The 16,149-nt window shown below is 37.0% G+C and overlaps 1 protein-coding gene across 1 annotated transcript in view; it reads left to right on the plus strand.

Moving 5' to 3' along the window:
• The window catches only part of rngtt (RNA guanylyltransferase and 5'-phosphatase), a 335,310-nt gene that overhangs the window by 237,285 nt on the left and 81,876 nt on the right, over positions 1–16,149 (plus strand). Inside the window, exon 13 of the mRNA XM_073056388.1 lies at positions 2,869–2,969. Coding sequence (XP_072912489.1) covers positions 2,869–2,969 — 101 coding nt within the window. The remainder of the gene's footprint in view (positions 1–2,868; positions 2,970–16,149) is intronic.

Raw genomic sequence — 16,149 nt, forward strand, 5'->3', positions numbered from 1 at the left:
TAATGATTTGGGCTAGGTAATGATTTGAGCTAGATAATGATATAATCTAAAGATCTGTTACAAAATAATAATTTCCTCATTCTATATAGACAATATATGTACATTAAAGGTTTGCCAAAGCAGTAAATGGCAACTAAGGCAAGATAGAACATAAGGCCAAAATTCCAGATTTGATGTAAGAACCCCAGGTTATGAGTATTTATTTACTTAGGCTCTTTTGTGAATTAATATCACGTCTTGTCTTGATTTCATTTGCTTGATGATGCTAAATGATTCCCAATATCTAAAAAAACAGCACACACAAATGCTGGAGGAGCACAGTAAGCCAGGCAGCATCAATGGTAAAGAGTACAATCGATGTTTTGGGCGAGACCTTTCCCAGTTCTGATGAGGGGTCTCAGCCCGAAATGTCTGTTTACTCTTTTCCATAGATGCTGCTTGGCCTGCTGAGTTCTTCAAGCATTTTGTGCGTGTTGCTTGGATTTCCAGCATCTGCAGATTTTCTCTTGTTCCTAATATCTGAAATTTCATCAGAAATTAACTAAACATTTTCATTCACATGAAGGCTGCATATCATACTTTGTAAGCAATTTTTTCTTTAGTTTAAAGAGTCTGAATGCACTTTTAGGATGGTGGGGCAGAAAAATGTGTCTTCCAAAGGAGGTATAAGGCACTCCTTCCCTCTGTTAGCCTGCAGGTCACCCTTGGGCAAGGTGTAGTAGCTTCTTAGCCCCCTGATCAGGGTCACGTGAAGCCACAGGAGCAGGTGGTAAATGGTCAAATGAGCAGCTGGTGCATATCACAAGTCCTGGTTATGCCACCACTGACGCCATGAAGACAATCTCTGAAGCGTATTGATAATGGCTGATAATTACCCTTTTAGTAAAGTCATTGTCCAGAGGAAGGCATTGACAAACCACTTCTGTAGAAAAATGTGCAAGAATGATTTTCTTTCGGCATACGATATAACAAATGATGATGATGAATACATTTTTGTTTTACTTTAAATTTGGTTTGGAAAGCCAAAGCTTTGTTCTATTTCAGTATCTCTAAAGCTTGTTTGCAGAACCATTAATATTAGTAACTGTACAAAAGTAAAACAAAATGTCATCAAATAGAAACTTTTGTAGGCAATTTTCGATGGATTTGGAGAATTATTTCATTACCTTTGTGGCATCACTTCATTGGGGTTAAAGGTGGTTTTATAGTCCCTATCTATTAAAGTCAACCTTTTATTATAATGAATTTCTGTTGGTGACTGCTATGAGGGACTGGGTAATTGAGTTAAAAAATGCATTGTTTATGGATTTATTAGGTTGCGGAATATATGTTACTTCCTGATACCTTCGCTACTCTTCCAGTTTTAAGTTGGTTGACCAATACAATTGTTGTAGTAGGTCACTATAAAGAGCTACACGTGCCAATATTGTTGCTCCTTCAGCTTATCAGTATGCGGAGTCATAATATTTAACTCTTACTGCATTTGTCATACTTTTAAAGAAAGCTGTAAATTAATACAAGAAGGACAAACATATGAATGTATCTACATTGGTTAAAATCAAGATAACATGTTGACAAGGATTATTGAGTGTCCTCACATGTGCTTTGCTGCTTTGAGTTTTGACATCTCTATACTGAGAATTGGTGAGTTCAGTAGAATAAACTGTTATTTCTACATTATGAATCCCAGTTACATGCCAACATTAATAGTTCATGCTTCAGTTTGCTATCTTGGGAATTCTTCAACTTTTGATATCTTTTTAATAGTCTCCTGATCAGTTGGAATATAAGAAACAGAAATACATATAGGCTGTATGTTCACGCAGATTTGCCCTGTTTCAGTAGTTTTCTGGCCACCCCAAATTCCAGGTACTATCTAGAACAAATTGCCTTTCATCATTGACCAAGTCAGGTTTTATATATATAAAATATAGAACTAAATGAAACAACATTCCTCCGGACCACAGAGCACCCACAAAACATGTGTCAAACACAACACACAAAAAAAATGACCACAGATAGATAAGTTAATAAAATATATTTCTAAGTCCATGTAGTGCATGGTAAACAGTACAATAAACAGTTTGATATCCTTGTGATGAGACCTCCGTGGTGGTAGGAGATTCATTAGTCTCACAGCCTGAGGGAAGAAGTAGTTGTACAGTCTGGCACAGTCCTGATGCACCTGTAGGTCAAAAAGATTGTGGAATGTGTGGTAGCAATCACCAACAATGCTCCTGCCCTTCGTATACAACGCTTCTGGTAAGTATCACAAATAGGGAGGAGGGAGACTCTGGTGATCCTCTTGATGGTTTTTACTGTCTTCTGTAGGGCGTTCAGATCTGATGCCTTGCAGCTTCCGTACCATACAATGATGAAGCTAGGGAAGATACTCTTGATGGTGCCCCTATAGAAAGTTGTTAAGAGTGGGAGCGAGGAGCCTTGCACAGCTCAATCACCTCAGAATCCTCTGAGAAACTTGTTTATGTCAATGAAGTCACTTAGTTCTTTAAATTCCAGTGAGAACAGACTAATATTCCCTAATGTCTACATTCTGGGAATCGATCTCGTGAACTATGTTGCAGCGATTCCATTCTTTGTTTATAAATGGAGATTAAAAATGGGGTCACACCTAGGCCCAGTCCAATTTCAGCAAGACCAGTTTTGTTTTTGTACTCCTGCCTCATATAATGAAGATGCAAGATCCTGATATTACCTATGGTTGTTTTCTTGTGGATAAAACATTTCTTAACTACTCTAAATATAGAATTACATGGTTAGATAATTTCAGTAGTTGGTGTTTACTTGATCTGTGCAGTGAAGTAAAATAAATATTTCTAAACACATTTTTTTTTAAACCTTATGTAGAAGTACAAGCCTGGTCGATGTGACGATATACTTAAGTGGAAACCTCCAAGTCATAATTCTGTTGACTTTCGTCTGAAAATAACAAAAGTAGGAGGAGAAGGGTGAGCAATACCTATAAACATTATTTTAATAACTTGTTTTCTGAAATCACGACCTGAAATGTTGCTTTGCTGAAGCTGTGGGTGGACTGCTTTTTCCGCTAATCTGTTTTATATATGACACTGATGAAGCACATGGAATTAAATAGAACATTTGAAAAAATTTGCACAGTAGGGAAGAAGAGCATTCTTTTCAATCACATGAAAGACTGGAGCTATAGATTTAATATTAAATAGAACTAAATTGCAAAGGGTGCAAGTATAGGGTTTGCTGACCTCAAACTCCTAAACTCAAAAGAAGACTGAGCCCTATTGGACATAAGTAGCCACAAGTACCTTCACTAAAGGGAGATTACACTGTAAGAACCCAATCTTCAAGTACTAGTTTACTTCCCTGTTTATTCTCCACAGCAAGTTTAGCTTCCAATATCTAAGTGGTAGATCCCCTTTCCCTACCAAGGAGAAGATAATTCCAGCTAACAAAGTAGTTCAAACACAACTTCATTTATTTTTAGTGATACACGCTTAACTCCAAACAACATTCTTAAAACACATTTAAAACTCACAGAGCATTTTTATCTTAAACATTTCTCAGTAGTTCTCCCAGAGGCTTCCTATCTTAACTTGAATCATTGAATCGTTATCTTGAATCTTGAAACATTATAATACATTTCCAAACTGCAAACCATTTCTACAACACAACCCTTTTCCAAAACCAAATGCATTAAGCATTTTTTAAACAGGAGGATAAAACGTAAAGCAAAAAAGACAAAGGATATCCAAAGCACAGGTATAATTGCTATAAATTAAAAAGATAGACCAAAGATGCAGACACACAAGATGTCCGTTGCAGAAACCAAGGCTGGAGGAATAGATTTTAGTTCTTCTATGTTTCTGGATAATGCCTATTCCATTCCTACTAAGTCTGAACTGCTCTCGACATCTATACCTTTTTCAGCCACTTTAATGACTTCACAAGCTTGTGATATTTCCTTAGTTATCCTTTTAACACAAAAGGTTTAAAAATCTTTAGGAGACATAGATTTTAGCTAGCTACCATTAATGCTGTAAAGCTAATTTCTTTGAATACATAAACCTTTCAACTAAAAACATATCAGTTACTGATATGCTAAATGATATTATCCATCTGTTCTACTGGCTTTTTTGAATTAAGCAGCTTAAGAGCCAGCTTGTCTGTTTGAAACAACCCATTGTCTTATACTCTATTCTGGAGCAATAATAAATCAGGTGCAGTGACTCTTTACAGACAGAGAGTCTTCAAAATTCGGAAACTATTTACAAAGCTGTTATATAAAGAGAGCTTTCATTCACATTTTAAGAACTGAAGACTGACTTCCATTTACAACCAGAAGTTAAAAAAACTTTTAGTTGGAAGTTTACTTACAACGGTTCCATCTTACAAGATGCTGTGTTAGAAAACAAGGTTAAAAAACTGAGGAGTGAATATCTAACTCAAGATTCATCATTGATATTAAGACTTTGAGGCATTCAATGTTTGATATTTTCCCAGGAACTAATTATGATACTTTACTGATCATTTAAATTTGAAGGCCTTTAAAATGTTTAAGTCAAGATATATATACTTGCACTAATGTTCAGTATTTCTAAATTACACAAGTTGTCAAGATTTTTGGTCTTGTTTTTCATGCGAAAATGTAGTCCTTGAAATTCCAATGTAATTAACTGCAAAGGAAACTCCCCAAGTCCCGATGAGAAGCTGAAGCAATGAAATGGTGTTGTAGCTGCAGTGTATCATTCTATCCTCTGACACTCTGGAAATATCAAATGTGATGGATGTATGTAAAAGTTTAAAAGGGTTTATCACATTCTAGATGAAAGTTAAATAAAAGATCAGAATATCTGTATGTTCTCCAGCCAATGGTATCCATCTCAAGTACTTCTGGCTGTACTGATTTCTGCATTCGAGCCAGCCCTGGGTACAGATGTCAACTGACTTACCTATTTAATAATTGTATTTATAACTTTAATTTGAGTCTCATCCAAAAATCGAAACCCTGTCTTTTCACCCACCCTACCAGACATACTGTAATATTAGTGACCTCTTCTCTAAAGAAGAGATCAACTTTGTAAAATTGAAGTACAGCTTCTCCATTCTGCTATCATCGTTGTTAAGTTGGTGTTAATTAAAGATGCTTTTCACTAGATTTAAATTCTTTGCTAAATGTTCAACATTGGTTTATACTGCTGGAGTCAGGGATCCCTGACTAAATTTCTTTGCCCAAAGGGTACCGAATCTTTGGAGTTCTCTGCTCAAGAGGCTGCTCTGTATGAAGGCAAAGATTGATAGAGTCTTTGATATTAAAGGCATCAACAGGTTCATGGGGTCAGTTAAGGGAACAATCAGCCATGATTTTAGTGCGTGGCTGAGCAGGTAAAAGGGGCCATATGGCCTGCTCATGCTGTTTCTTTGATCTTGTAGTTACACATTTGTTTAACAATTACTTTGGATTTTTCACACTGTCTTCATTTAGGAATACCATGACTTTCAATACATTTAAAGTTCCATTCGTTATTTTGCATTTTCTAAGCAGTAATCACGGAGAATCAATACAATTTCTACAATTCTTTTCTGAAATAGAGGCAATATTTGGAGTTGTGTTTTTAAAAACTTCATAAAGGGAATGGAACTGTGTTACCGCCCCAAAGAATCAGTTTTATGTACAGATTGATATTAGCTCTATCTAAGCAATAATGAAGTAATAAGGTTTGAGAAAGAAGAATGTGGTTATCAAAGTAGTGAATGAATAGTAGTAAGTAGGAAATTGTATGTTTTCTGTGGAACTTTTTGTGTTAAGTGATTTTGCTTTATAAAAAATTAAAATATTTCATTAACCCAAAAAAGAAATTAATTTGGTTACAAAGATGTGACTATATCCTATATTCAGTGTGATCTGTATAAGTAGCGAATGTAATGGCTAAAACAAAGTTTGGAGTGTGTTGCAAAGTAGTGTTGTGTAACCTTCCCAGAATTAATTGTTACTTGGAATTTATTAGACATAATTATTCAATTTTGAATAGCTTTTTAATTTTACCTGTGAAGATGACCTATCATAAATTGAATGGCAACTTCTGTGGCATCAAATTATGTGATTAGTGTACACAATTATGCAGATATAGTTTTGCCAATTAACAAAGTATCCCTCTTAAAAATTCTCCACAGTGGTTCTTCATGTATTTCATAATTCTGCATAATATTACTGTTCATGGGCTGATAATTCTATTTTGTCTTTAATGAATTAATTGCTGAGTTTTATCAGCCTAGGAATGATAATTGAATTATGGCAGTCTTCTGAGTTTGCGTGAAAAGACTAGTAGGTAAATTTACCCCATTTCAAATATTAGATCTACCATTACTATTAATGGTAAATGTGTGCATATCAATGGCAATTCACTATTTAGTTTGTTTCCAAAAAAAATCTTTGCCACTTCATAGAAGACTAGTGAATATTAATATAACATTCTTGGTAACCCTGGTGCTATGCTCCAAAATTATTCTGATATATTAAAATGTTTTACAGCGAAGTTTCTGTTGACAGTACAAATCTATTGTAAATGATTGTTATCAGACTGGAGGATAGTGAACAGTGCTAGAACCACTGGTATCCGTTAACAAGTTAACTGGTCTAATAAGATAAAATTTCAAAATTTATACATGTCACAGAACTTAAAAATGGATAGTACTAGATTCATGGAGAATCTGGAGTTGTTCTTCCTTGGAGAGTTAACAAATGCCTCTCAGACTGGAGGCACAGATTTAGAATGATGGGCAAAGGGCACAGGCCATGTATTGCAATTATCCTGAAAGAGAATGGTCATACTCTGGGAGGGATGATGAAACAGTTGATCAGGGTTTTCAAAGATAAATCAGATTGACACTTGAGGGAAGATAATTTTAAGTGCTGAGAGGAGGAATTGCAACAGAACTATTAGGGACTTGATGGGCTAAATGGCTGCTGTCTGTGTTGTAATGAATCTGTGTAATTGAAATGGTTTAGGACTGATGGTTGTTCGTGATGAGTGTTCTGCTTGTGAAATAAAGGTATGCTTCTTTAGTTAGGTCTATCACTGTTAACTGAAGCTGAGAAAAGGAACAATTTATCATGCAATTTGTAGTGCTGCAACTGATCTGTGCTTGATTAAAGCCACCCTTTGTCTTGATGAACACAAAAAAAATATATACTATTTAATTGAACTCCATCGATCAAAATGCCAAATCTAATGGAATGTCTGAAACCAAGTTATGTACATCTATCGGTCTTTCCTTATTTTGTGCTTCAGCATTGTTAGTTAGAATCAGTTTGAAAGCAGGTGTTTTGAGAAGAATAGCTAGTTTATTGCTTGTGCTGTTCCACTTCAGCGCTGACATAAGTAGCTGAAGGGATCTGTCTACTTGTCTACATGTGATATTGTCGAAGAGCTGAATCAAGACCCAGTAACTGTTCCCTGGAGCCCTCCAGTCAACTGTGTGAAAACATAATGCATGGGAACAAAAGAAATGAGCAAAGTGCAGACATCTATAGCAGTGATAGGTATCAGGCCCAGAATTGATCAGCTGCATACCTCGCTTTCTTAAAAATAAGTAGAGTTATTGATTAATTTGTGATTTGGCACTTTAGAAAATTGCTCTTTGTGTGTTTAAATCAAGGTACTTTTCTGCCTGTGGCCACATCCCTGGAAATTGAACACTGAACCACTTTCCCCTTCTTCAAACTTTATTTTCTTATTCATCTAAGAAATAATTGTTGTGGACTTTTTAGCATTATTCATATATGATTAATATTTTGTAAAGTAGGAAGAATGTATACAAAGTTGAATCTTTGCCTCATCCATTAGGAAAGATCCTTTTTTTGTCCTTTGTCTTTGAGAAGTGTATTGTAAAACAAAAGGATGCATATAAACTACCGTAAATTCCGGACTACAGAGCGCACCTGATTAAAAGCCACAGGCTCTAATTTTAGAAAGAAAATCAATTTTGTACTTGTACAGGCCGCACCGGATTTTAAGCCGCAGGTGTCCCACGTTGTAATATGAGATATTTACACAGAAAGATATTACACGTGAGGATTTTTTAACTTTTAATTAAATCCGTATGGTAACATAAACAAATACATATTGCAAATGCTTTTTTTCGAACCGTGCCTGTAACACGGCTACTTTTAAATATACATACGTATCGGTAACACACAAATTACGTTGCGTATACTTTTTTACTGAACAGTGCACGAACAACATTCCAATATCTCCTAACGACTGGTAAAAAAATATATACTGCAGCCTACCAGGAAAAGTTATTGATCGCCTTTAACTTAAAAGCTGCATCATATGCGTGCAGCGTTCTCGCGCGGGTCTAATGCGCTCGCCCCCTCCTTTCCGTTTATCGCAAACCGGTATTTTCCCACAAGACGCGGCAAAACCGGATGTGACGTCATAGCATTCCGGGATGTAGTACAGAAAACAAATATACTTAAAACACTTCTAACTTTAACTAGAAAATACTAACAAATGAATTACTAAGCGAAAATATTATAAACTAAATAACTGCCATAAAGGCAGCACAATGCTTTTCTTCGAGTGTTTTCCATGTTGATGAGGGTGAGTACAAATGACTGATTTACAATAATTTAATTGTGAAAGTGCGCTTGATTTATCGTACAATTTCATTGGACCTCTGTGAACTACTCATCAATTTTATTGGTCTACTGTTATGAGGCAAAATGTTTTTGGCGGCATGAAAAAAAAAACATGCATTAGCCGCACCGTAGTAAAGGCCGCAGTGTTCAAAGCGTGGGAAAAAAGTAGCGGCTTATAATCCGGAATCTACGGTAAGTAACTTTACACAGATTAAATAGATTAACATAGCCATGAGAAATTCTGCAGATGCTGGAAATCCAAAGCAACACACACAAAATGCTAGAGGAACTCAGCAGGTCAGGCATCATCTATGGAAATGAATATACAGTTAAATTCTTGGGCCGAGACCCTTCTTCAGGACTCAGGCTTTTCTACGTCCTGTATGACTGCAAACAATTGAGCTTAAACCTCACTGTCAAGGAAATAAACACCCTAAACCATGTTTGACATTATATAAGATTGAATTTAAAATTTTAAATATTGTCATAGAAACTGAAATATTACTCAGAATTATTTCCCACTTAAGTGACCATTCAGTTAGAACCACAAAGGATTAGATTTTAACAGTTTCATAGAATACATCAGGATTTTGTCAGTTATGTTTAAGCAAAGACGGGGAGCCTTAACATTTTCTGACTAAGCTTTACATTATATGCATAAATCTTTCACGAAAATGTGACCAAATTACTGTTTCAAATACTTATGAGAAACTCAATCATGTATTCTGTATTGACTACATAGATAATGAACACTATTATTACCTAGTATGAATTAGAGAAATAATTAATCTTTCTTACTTAACCTTCACCCAAAGAAAACAATAACTTGATGCCTAATTGTAATCAGATAATAATGTGACTAGACTGTGACACACCTTTGTACATTTATTCCATGTCAATGTCACTTGCTACCTTGTTTGTACAAAATACTAACAATTCCTCTATTTAATTATTTTCAGAATAGTGACCACAACCTTCACCATAGGCTTGCAGAGGGATAGGAGTAGATGGTATGGGGAAAGTATTTAATTGGGCGAGGGGGAATTATGATGCTTTTAGGTAGGAACATGAGACCATAAACTGGGAACAGATGTACTCAGGGAAAGCACAACAAAAATGTGGAGATTGTTTAGAGAGTACTTGCATGGGGTTGTGGATTGATTTAGCCCATTGAGGCAGGGAAAGGATGGTCGGTTGAAGGAACCGTGGTTGATTAAAAAAAATTCCACATCTCATCAAGAGGAAGGAAGAAGCTTACTTAAGGTTTAGGAAGCAAGGATCAACAGTGGTCTAGAGAATTACAAAGTAGTCAGGAAAAAGCTTAAGAATAGATTTTGAAGAGTTAGAAGGAGGCATGAGAAGGCCTTGGCAAGTGGGATTAAGCGTAACCCCAAGGTATTCTACAGATGACTAGACTGAGGATAGATGTGATCTGGGATAGAAGGGGAAATGTGCTTGAAGTCAGAGGAGGTAAGGATGGTTCTTAATACTTTGCTTCAGAATTATCACTGAGAAGAATCATTTTGTTTATGAGAACAGTGTAATGCAGGCTGATGTGCCAGAAGATGTCAATGTTCAGGAAGATCATGTGCTGGAACTTTTGAAGATGATTAAGATAGACAAGTCACTGAAGCTGGACGGAATATACCCTAGGTTACTGTGGGAAGAAAAGGAAGCGGTTGCTGCACCTTTGGTGATGATCTTTACATCCTTACTAGCCACAAGAGTATTTCCAGATAATTGGAGGGTGCCAAATGTTATTCCTTTGTTCAAGAAAGGTAATAGGGATAATTCTAGGAACTGTATAACAGTGAGTCTTGCTTCAGTAGTGTGCAGATTATTGGAGAGGATTCTTACAGACGGGATTTGTATAGTATTGTGTAGGATTTATGAGCATTTGGAAAAACATAGGTTAGCCGGCATGGTTTTCTGAGGAACAGGTCATGCCTCATGAGCCTTATTGAATTCTTTGAGGATGTGACAAAGCACATTGATTAAGGTCTAGTAATGGATATGGTGTGTATAGATTTTAGTGAGGCATTTGATAAAGGTTTCCCATGGTAGGCCCATTCAGAAAGTGAGAGGCTTGGGATCCAGGGAAGCTGTGTGGATTCAGAATTGGCTGCCCATGGAAGGTAGATGGTGCTGTGGATGGAGTGTTTTTCTACCTTGAGGTTGGTGACCAGTGGTGTTCTACAGGAATCTGTTCTGGGACCCTGCTCTTGGCGATTTTTATAAATGACTTGGATGAGGAAGTGGAAGGGTGTGTTAGTAAGTTTGTAGACACAAAGGTTAATAGGGGTGTGGATAGTGTAGAAGGTATATCACAGGTTACAACAGGATGCAGAGTTAGGCTGAGAACTAGCAGGTAGCAGAAAAAGTGTGAAGTGATTTGCTTTGGAAGGCCGAATTTGAAGGCAGAATTCAGGGTTAATGGCAGAATACTTGGCCAGGTGGAGGAAAAAGCTATCTTGAGTTCTGTGTCTGTAGATTTCTCAAAGTTGTCATGCAAGTTAATAGGATTGCTAAGAAGGTGTATGGTGTGTTGGCCTTCATTAGTCAAGGGATTGAGTTCAAGAGCCAGGAGGTAATGTAGCACAAAGTATCTATAACATTCTGGTTAGACCATACTTGGAATATTGTGTTCAATTCTGGTTGCCTCAATATAGGAAGAATGTGGAAGTTTTAGAGAGGATGCAGAAGAGATGTACCAAAGTGCTGCATGGATTAGATCAATCAATCAAAGTACACTTATTATCAAAGAATGTATAAATTATACACCTTAAGACATGTTTGTTTACAGGCAGCCATAAAGCAAGAAACCCGAAGAACCCAATTTAAAAAAAGACTGTAACTATTGTGCAGAGAAAGAGGGAAAAAAACACACACACATCATTCGAACATTAGATGTAAATGACAACATTCTGAACCAGATTTAATCATTTGATCTGCTCCCTGCAGCAGCCAGAGTAGTAGGCCCAAGGCTCGATCTTCATTCATCATATTAACAGGGCAAAAACGCTGCGAAACTCACAGAGATGACGGCCACTGGAGAGAGGAATGAACATCATGGGAGAGCAAGCAAAATCAGCCTGCTCTTCCCCTCTGCACTTGGGTTTTCTAGTTTACCTGGGCTGGTGTTTAAATTGCCTAAACATTGGCTAGTACCTCACTCTAGGACCCAGGCCTGGCGCAGTGACACACCTGGGCCGCACAGCCCGAAGCTATCCTTGATCTCACCAAATCGACTTGGCACTTGGAACAATCCAACCTGGCACCCAGGTTAGGTTGACAAGCATCGAAACTCTTCTGCATCAAGGAGTCATTCATGGGCACATCAGTACCAACTCTGTCTGCAATTGTGTCTTAAACATGTTGTGTTCTGGCTTTGCAGTACACTAGTACAGCTCATCCCTCGAATCAGTTCAATTCCACTTGCTTCTTCACTCTTTGTGGTGATAGTTGACCACAATTTACTTCAGAAAAGGTGTGATTAATAATGTTCATAGTAGTATTTCTTGCCTTCTGAACTACCAGTAATCTGTTGCATAACTTCAGTAGTGGCATGGTACTAGCATTCATTTGATTACATTTCTTTTTCTATGGACAAACCGTTGCTTCAGTGCATTATGTTTATCGTTTGGTACTGTATTTCATACCACATATTTATATTGGGAATCCATATGCAATCAATAATCACAGCTAATGTTCAAGATGTTGCTCCTTTATAAGACAATAATGAAGGTAACATAAAACACTATATCACTGACTTATGAGGATAGGTTGAGCAAGATAGGGCTTTTCTCTTTGGAGTGAAGGAGGTTGAGAGGTGACTTGATAGAGGTATACAAAATGATAAGAGGCATAGGTTGAATGGATAGCCAAACTTTTTCCCAGGGTGGAAATGGCTAATGTGAGGGGAAATAATTTTAAGATGATTGGAGAAAGTTATGGGGGGGATGTCAGAGGAATTTTTTTTTATTCACAAAGTGTTGGGTGTCAGGGGTGGTGATAGAGGCAAATAGACAGTAGGTGCAGGAGTAGGCCATTCGGCCCTTCTAGCCAGCACCACCATTCACTGTGATCATGGCTGATCATACACAATCAGTACCCTGTTCCTGCCCTCTCCCTATATCCCTTGACCCCGCTATCTATAAGAGCTCTATCTAACTCTCTCTTGAAAGCTTCCAGAGACTTGGCCTCCACTGCCTTCTGGGGCAGAGCATTCCACATATCCACCACTCTCTAGGTGAAAAAGTTTTTCTGCATCTCTGTTCTAAATGGCCTACCCCTTATTCTTAAACTGTGGCCTCTAGTTCTGGACTCACCCATCAGTGGGAACATGCATCCTGCCTCCAGCATGTCCAATCCCTTAATAATCTTGTATGTTTCAATCAGATCCTCTCTCATCCTTCTAAATTCCAGTGTACACAAGCCCAGTCGCTCCAATCTTTCAACATATGACAGTCCCGCCATTCTGGGAATTAACCTTGTGAACCTAATATATTAGGGACATTTAATAAATTCTTGGATGATAGAAAATGGAGGGCTATGTAGGGGGATGGTGAGATTTATTTTAGAGTTTGTTAAGAGGTCATTACATCATGAGCTGAAGGGCCTGTACTGTTATGTAGTGTTTTATGTTAATAAGTTCATTAAATGTGTTTCTTGAATTCATTGCTGAAACAAAAAAAGCTATAATGTGATTGCTTAGGATATGAGGTGGTGTTCCATGAGCTACATTAGGCTTTGCTAGAACAAAGTAGGGGACTAAAAACACAGAAGCCAGAGAGGTGTGGGATCGAGACCTGGAGTACAGGCAAATGGATGCTCAGAATGAAACTTGCAGGCTGAATCGAGGTGTTCTGAAAAGCAAGTCTCTCTGCATCTGCTTGCCTAAAATGAAATGAGATCACATTGTGAGAGCAAATTGCACTATCACAAATTGAAAGAAGTGTAATTGCTTCATCATTCTGATTTGTTGCTCTCTGAATGTCATGGATTTTAAAGAATGTCAGTGAGCAAATACAAAAGGAGAGCTATCTTACCCTCGACCCCAATCTCTTGTTCCTAATATCAGTAAAAAGAAAGATAACAGTTCAAGGTTGTGGCTTGAAATAACACAGTATTTACATTTCAAGTTCTTCAGTCTTCACTCTAATTGTGACAAAATAATTTAATGTTGGTAGTGAAAATGTGGAAATCAACCAAGTTCATTGATCAGTTTGAATTTGTGCTCTTAAATAAAGTTACCAGAATGAATTGCTGATTAATTGTTTTGTGTTCTTCTACTTGTTTCCCCAGTTTAATTTCCACCAAATATTTCAGTTTCTTTTGGTTTGAGGGCTTATTGATTGAATGTGGCAGTTGTAATTGTATGGATAGTTCTTCAAAGCTTTTAAAGTAATTGAGCACTGTTGTTAGCAAGACTTTTCATTTGAATAGATAGCTTTGAAATACTGAATCCTGTGGGTTTACATTGATAATAATGGAGCAGGTTTCATTTGTAGCTCTTTTAAGCAATCACACTGCTGTTTCTTGTTCTAAAGTAATGGCAGTAACTTAAATTTCAAACCTATACTAGTACTTCTTGTTCTGAAGAAATTGTCTGAAAGTCACTGCACAATGATACTTAAATAAAACCACTTGTGTTGCAAATATTTGGAATGCATCATTCCAAATTATGGTCTTGAAAGATGGTAATTGTGTGAAATATAGAGGTTACATTGTTATCATCCAAATGTATTAACATAATAATGAAATTTTAGAATTGAAACAGTGCTAATGCTTTAAACATCCTAGTGATCACTTGAGAGATATCACATAAGCTAATGACATTAATCAGCTCTTGGAATGAAAGTTCAGCTTTTGGCCTGCACAGACGATAGCATTCATTTGCTTTCAAGATTAATCTTATAATTTGGCAACATAGGAACAGAAAGGAGCCACTTTACTCGACTTTTTTTTTATTTTGACAGTGTGCTTTGGAATAAAATTTCATAAGCAAGACATTAAATATTTAATATGACTCTTCCTCCATTTCTGAATTCCTCCTATTTTCCAACTCTGCTTGAATTTCCAAATCTTATTTTCTCTGCTTTAAAAGTATGAGGATCTGAAGGTGAGATCTTCCACTATTTTATTAATGATGGCTTATGTAATGAGAGATTCACAATGGTGCTGGTGACATTTGTGAGCATCTTACAAAACTACGAGATACTCTACTAGATATACTTTTGAAGTATGATCACTGCAGTTAATTTCCGTTTAAGAAATGTACTTTTGAACTGCCTAAATGAACTAGTGATTTTGTAATCTCTTGAAGAATAAAGCGAACTTGACTCTTGAGGATGCAGGTACAGAATTTGCCTGGGCAGTCACAGCTGGGGGCGGATGCTCTATTCTCCATGCCAGCCAAGATACTCCACCTGAACCCATTCCGTCTGCCTCTAATTGCATTGACTTGTCTCCCTGTCTTCTAGTTACTACCATTGGGAGTGAGGTGCAGGAGTCTTGGGTCCCATGCCACTAGGTTTGAGAGCAGTTGTTGCCTGAGGCTCCTGAACTGGCTTTACTTGCCTCAGTGCTGAAATTATTTCTGCAGCCTGTGCACTCACTTTCGGAGACTCTGCAGATCGTATTCTGTGTATTATTTCTTCACTTTTGTTTTAACTATTTGCGTGATTTGTCGTCTTTTGCACATCAGGTGTTCGTCGGTCTTTGTTTATTTTTTTGTGGATTTTATTGTGTTTCTTTGCGCAGGCCTGCAAAAAGGTGAATCTCAAGTTTGTATGTGGTATTTATACTTTGATAATAAAATTTGAACTTTGGGAGTGGAGTGAGTGAGGGCCGTGTGTGAGGGGGTGGTGTGGTGTAGTGTAATTAGCTGTAGTATTCTGGTGTCCTTCTGGTACAGCATTAAGTGTGCTATTAAAAAGAATGTAATGTAACAGCCATAAAGCAGGGACCCGGTATGGATAGAGATAACTGCTGTTAGTTGAAGATCAAATAGTTCTGATTGCCAGCCAACTAACCACTAATATAAAGTAATTGGTGAACTATTTCATTTGCTGTTTAAAAGTTCTTGCGGTGCACAAAGGAGATTTTCTTTTGCACCTGAATTTTTGTCATAAATGTCTTAAAACGTAATTAGAGTAATTAGAATCGGAATCAGGTTTAATATCACTGGCTTGTGTCGTGAAATGTGTTAACTTAGTGGCAGCAGTACAATGCAATAGATGGTAATATAGGAAATAATAAATAAATAAATAAATTGCATCTATATAGATATATGTCTATTAAATAGTTAAATTAAAATATTGCAAAACAGAAATAATAAAGAAGTGAGGTTGTGTACATGGGCTCAATGTCCATTTAGGAATCAGATGGCAGAGGGGAAGAAGCTGTTCTTGAATCGCTGAGTGTTTGCCTTAAGACCTCTGTGCCTCCTCCCTGATAGTAACAATGAGATAAGAGCATGTCCTGGATGATGGATGCCACCTTTCTGAGAC

Source organism: Hemitrygon akajei, chromosome 9, assembly GCF_048418815.1.
Source record: "Hemitrygon akajei chromosome 9, sHemAka1.3, whole genome shotgun sequence".
In the NCBI taxonomy this organism is placed as follows: Eukaryota; Metazoa; Chordata; class Chondrichthyes; order Myliobatiformes; family Dasyatidae; genus Hemitrygon; species Hemitrygon akajei.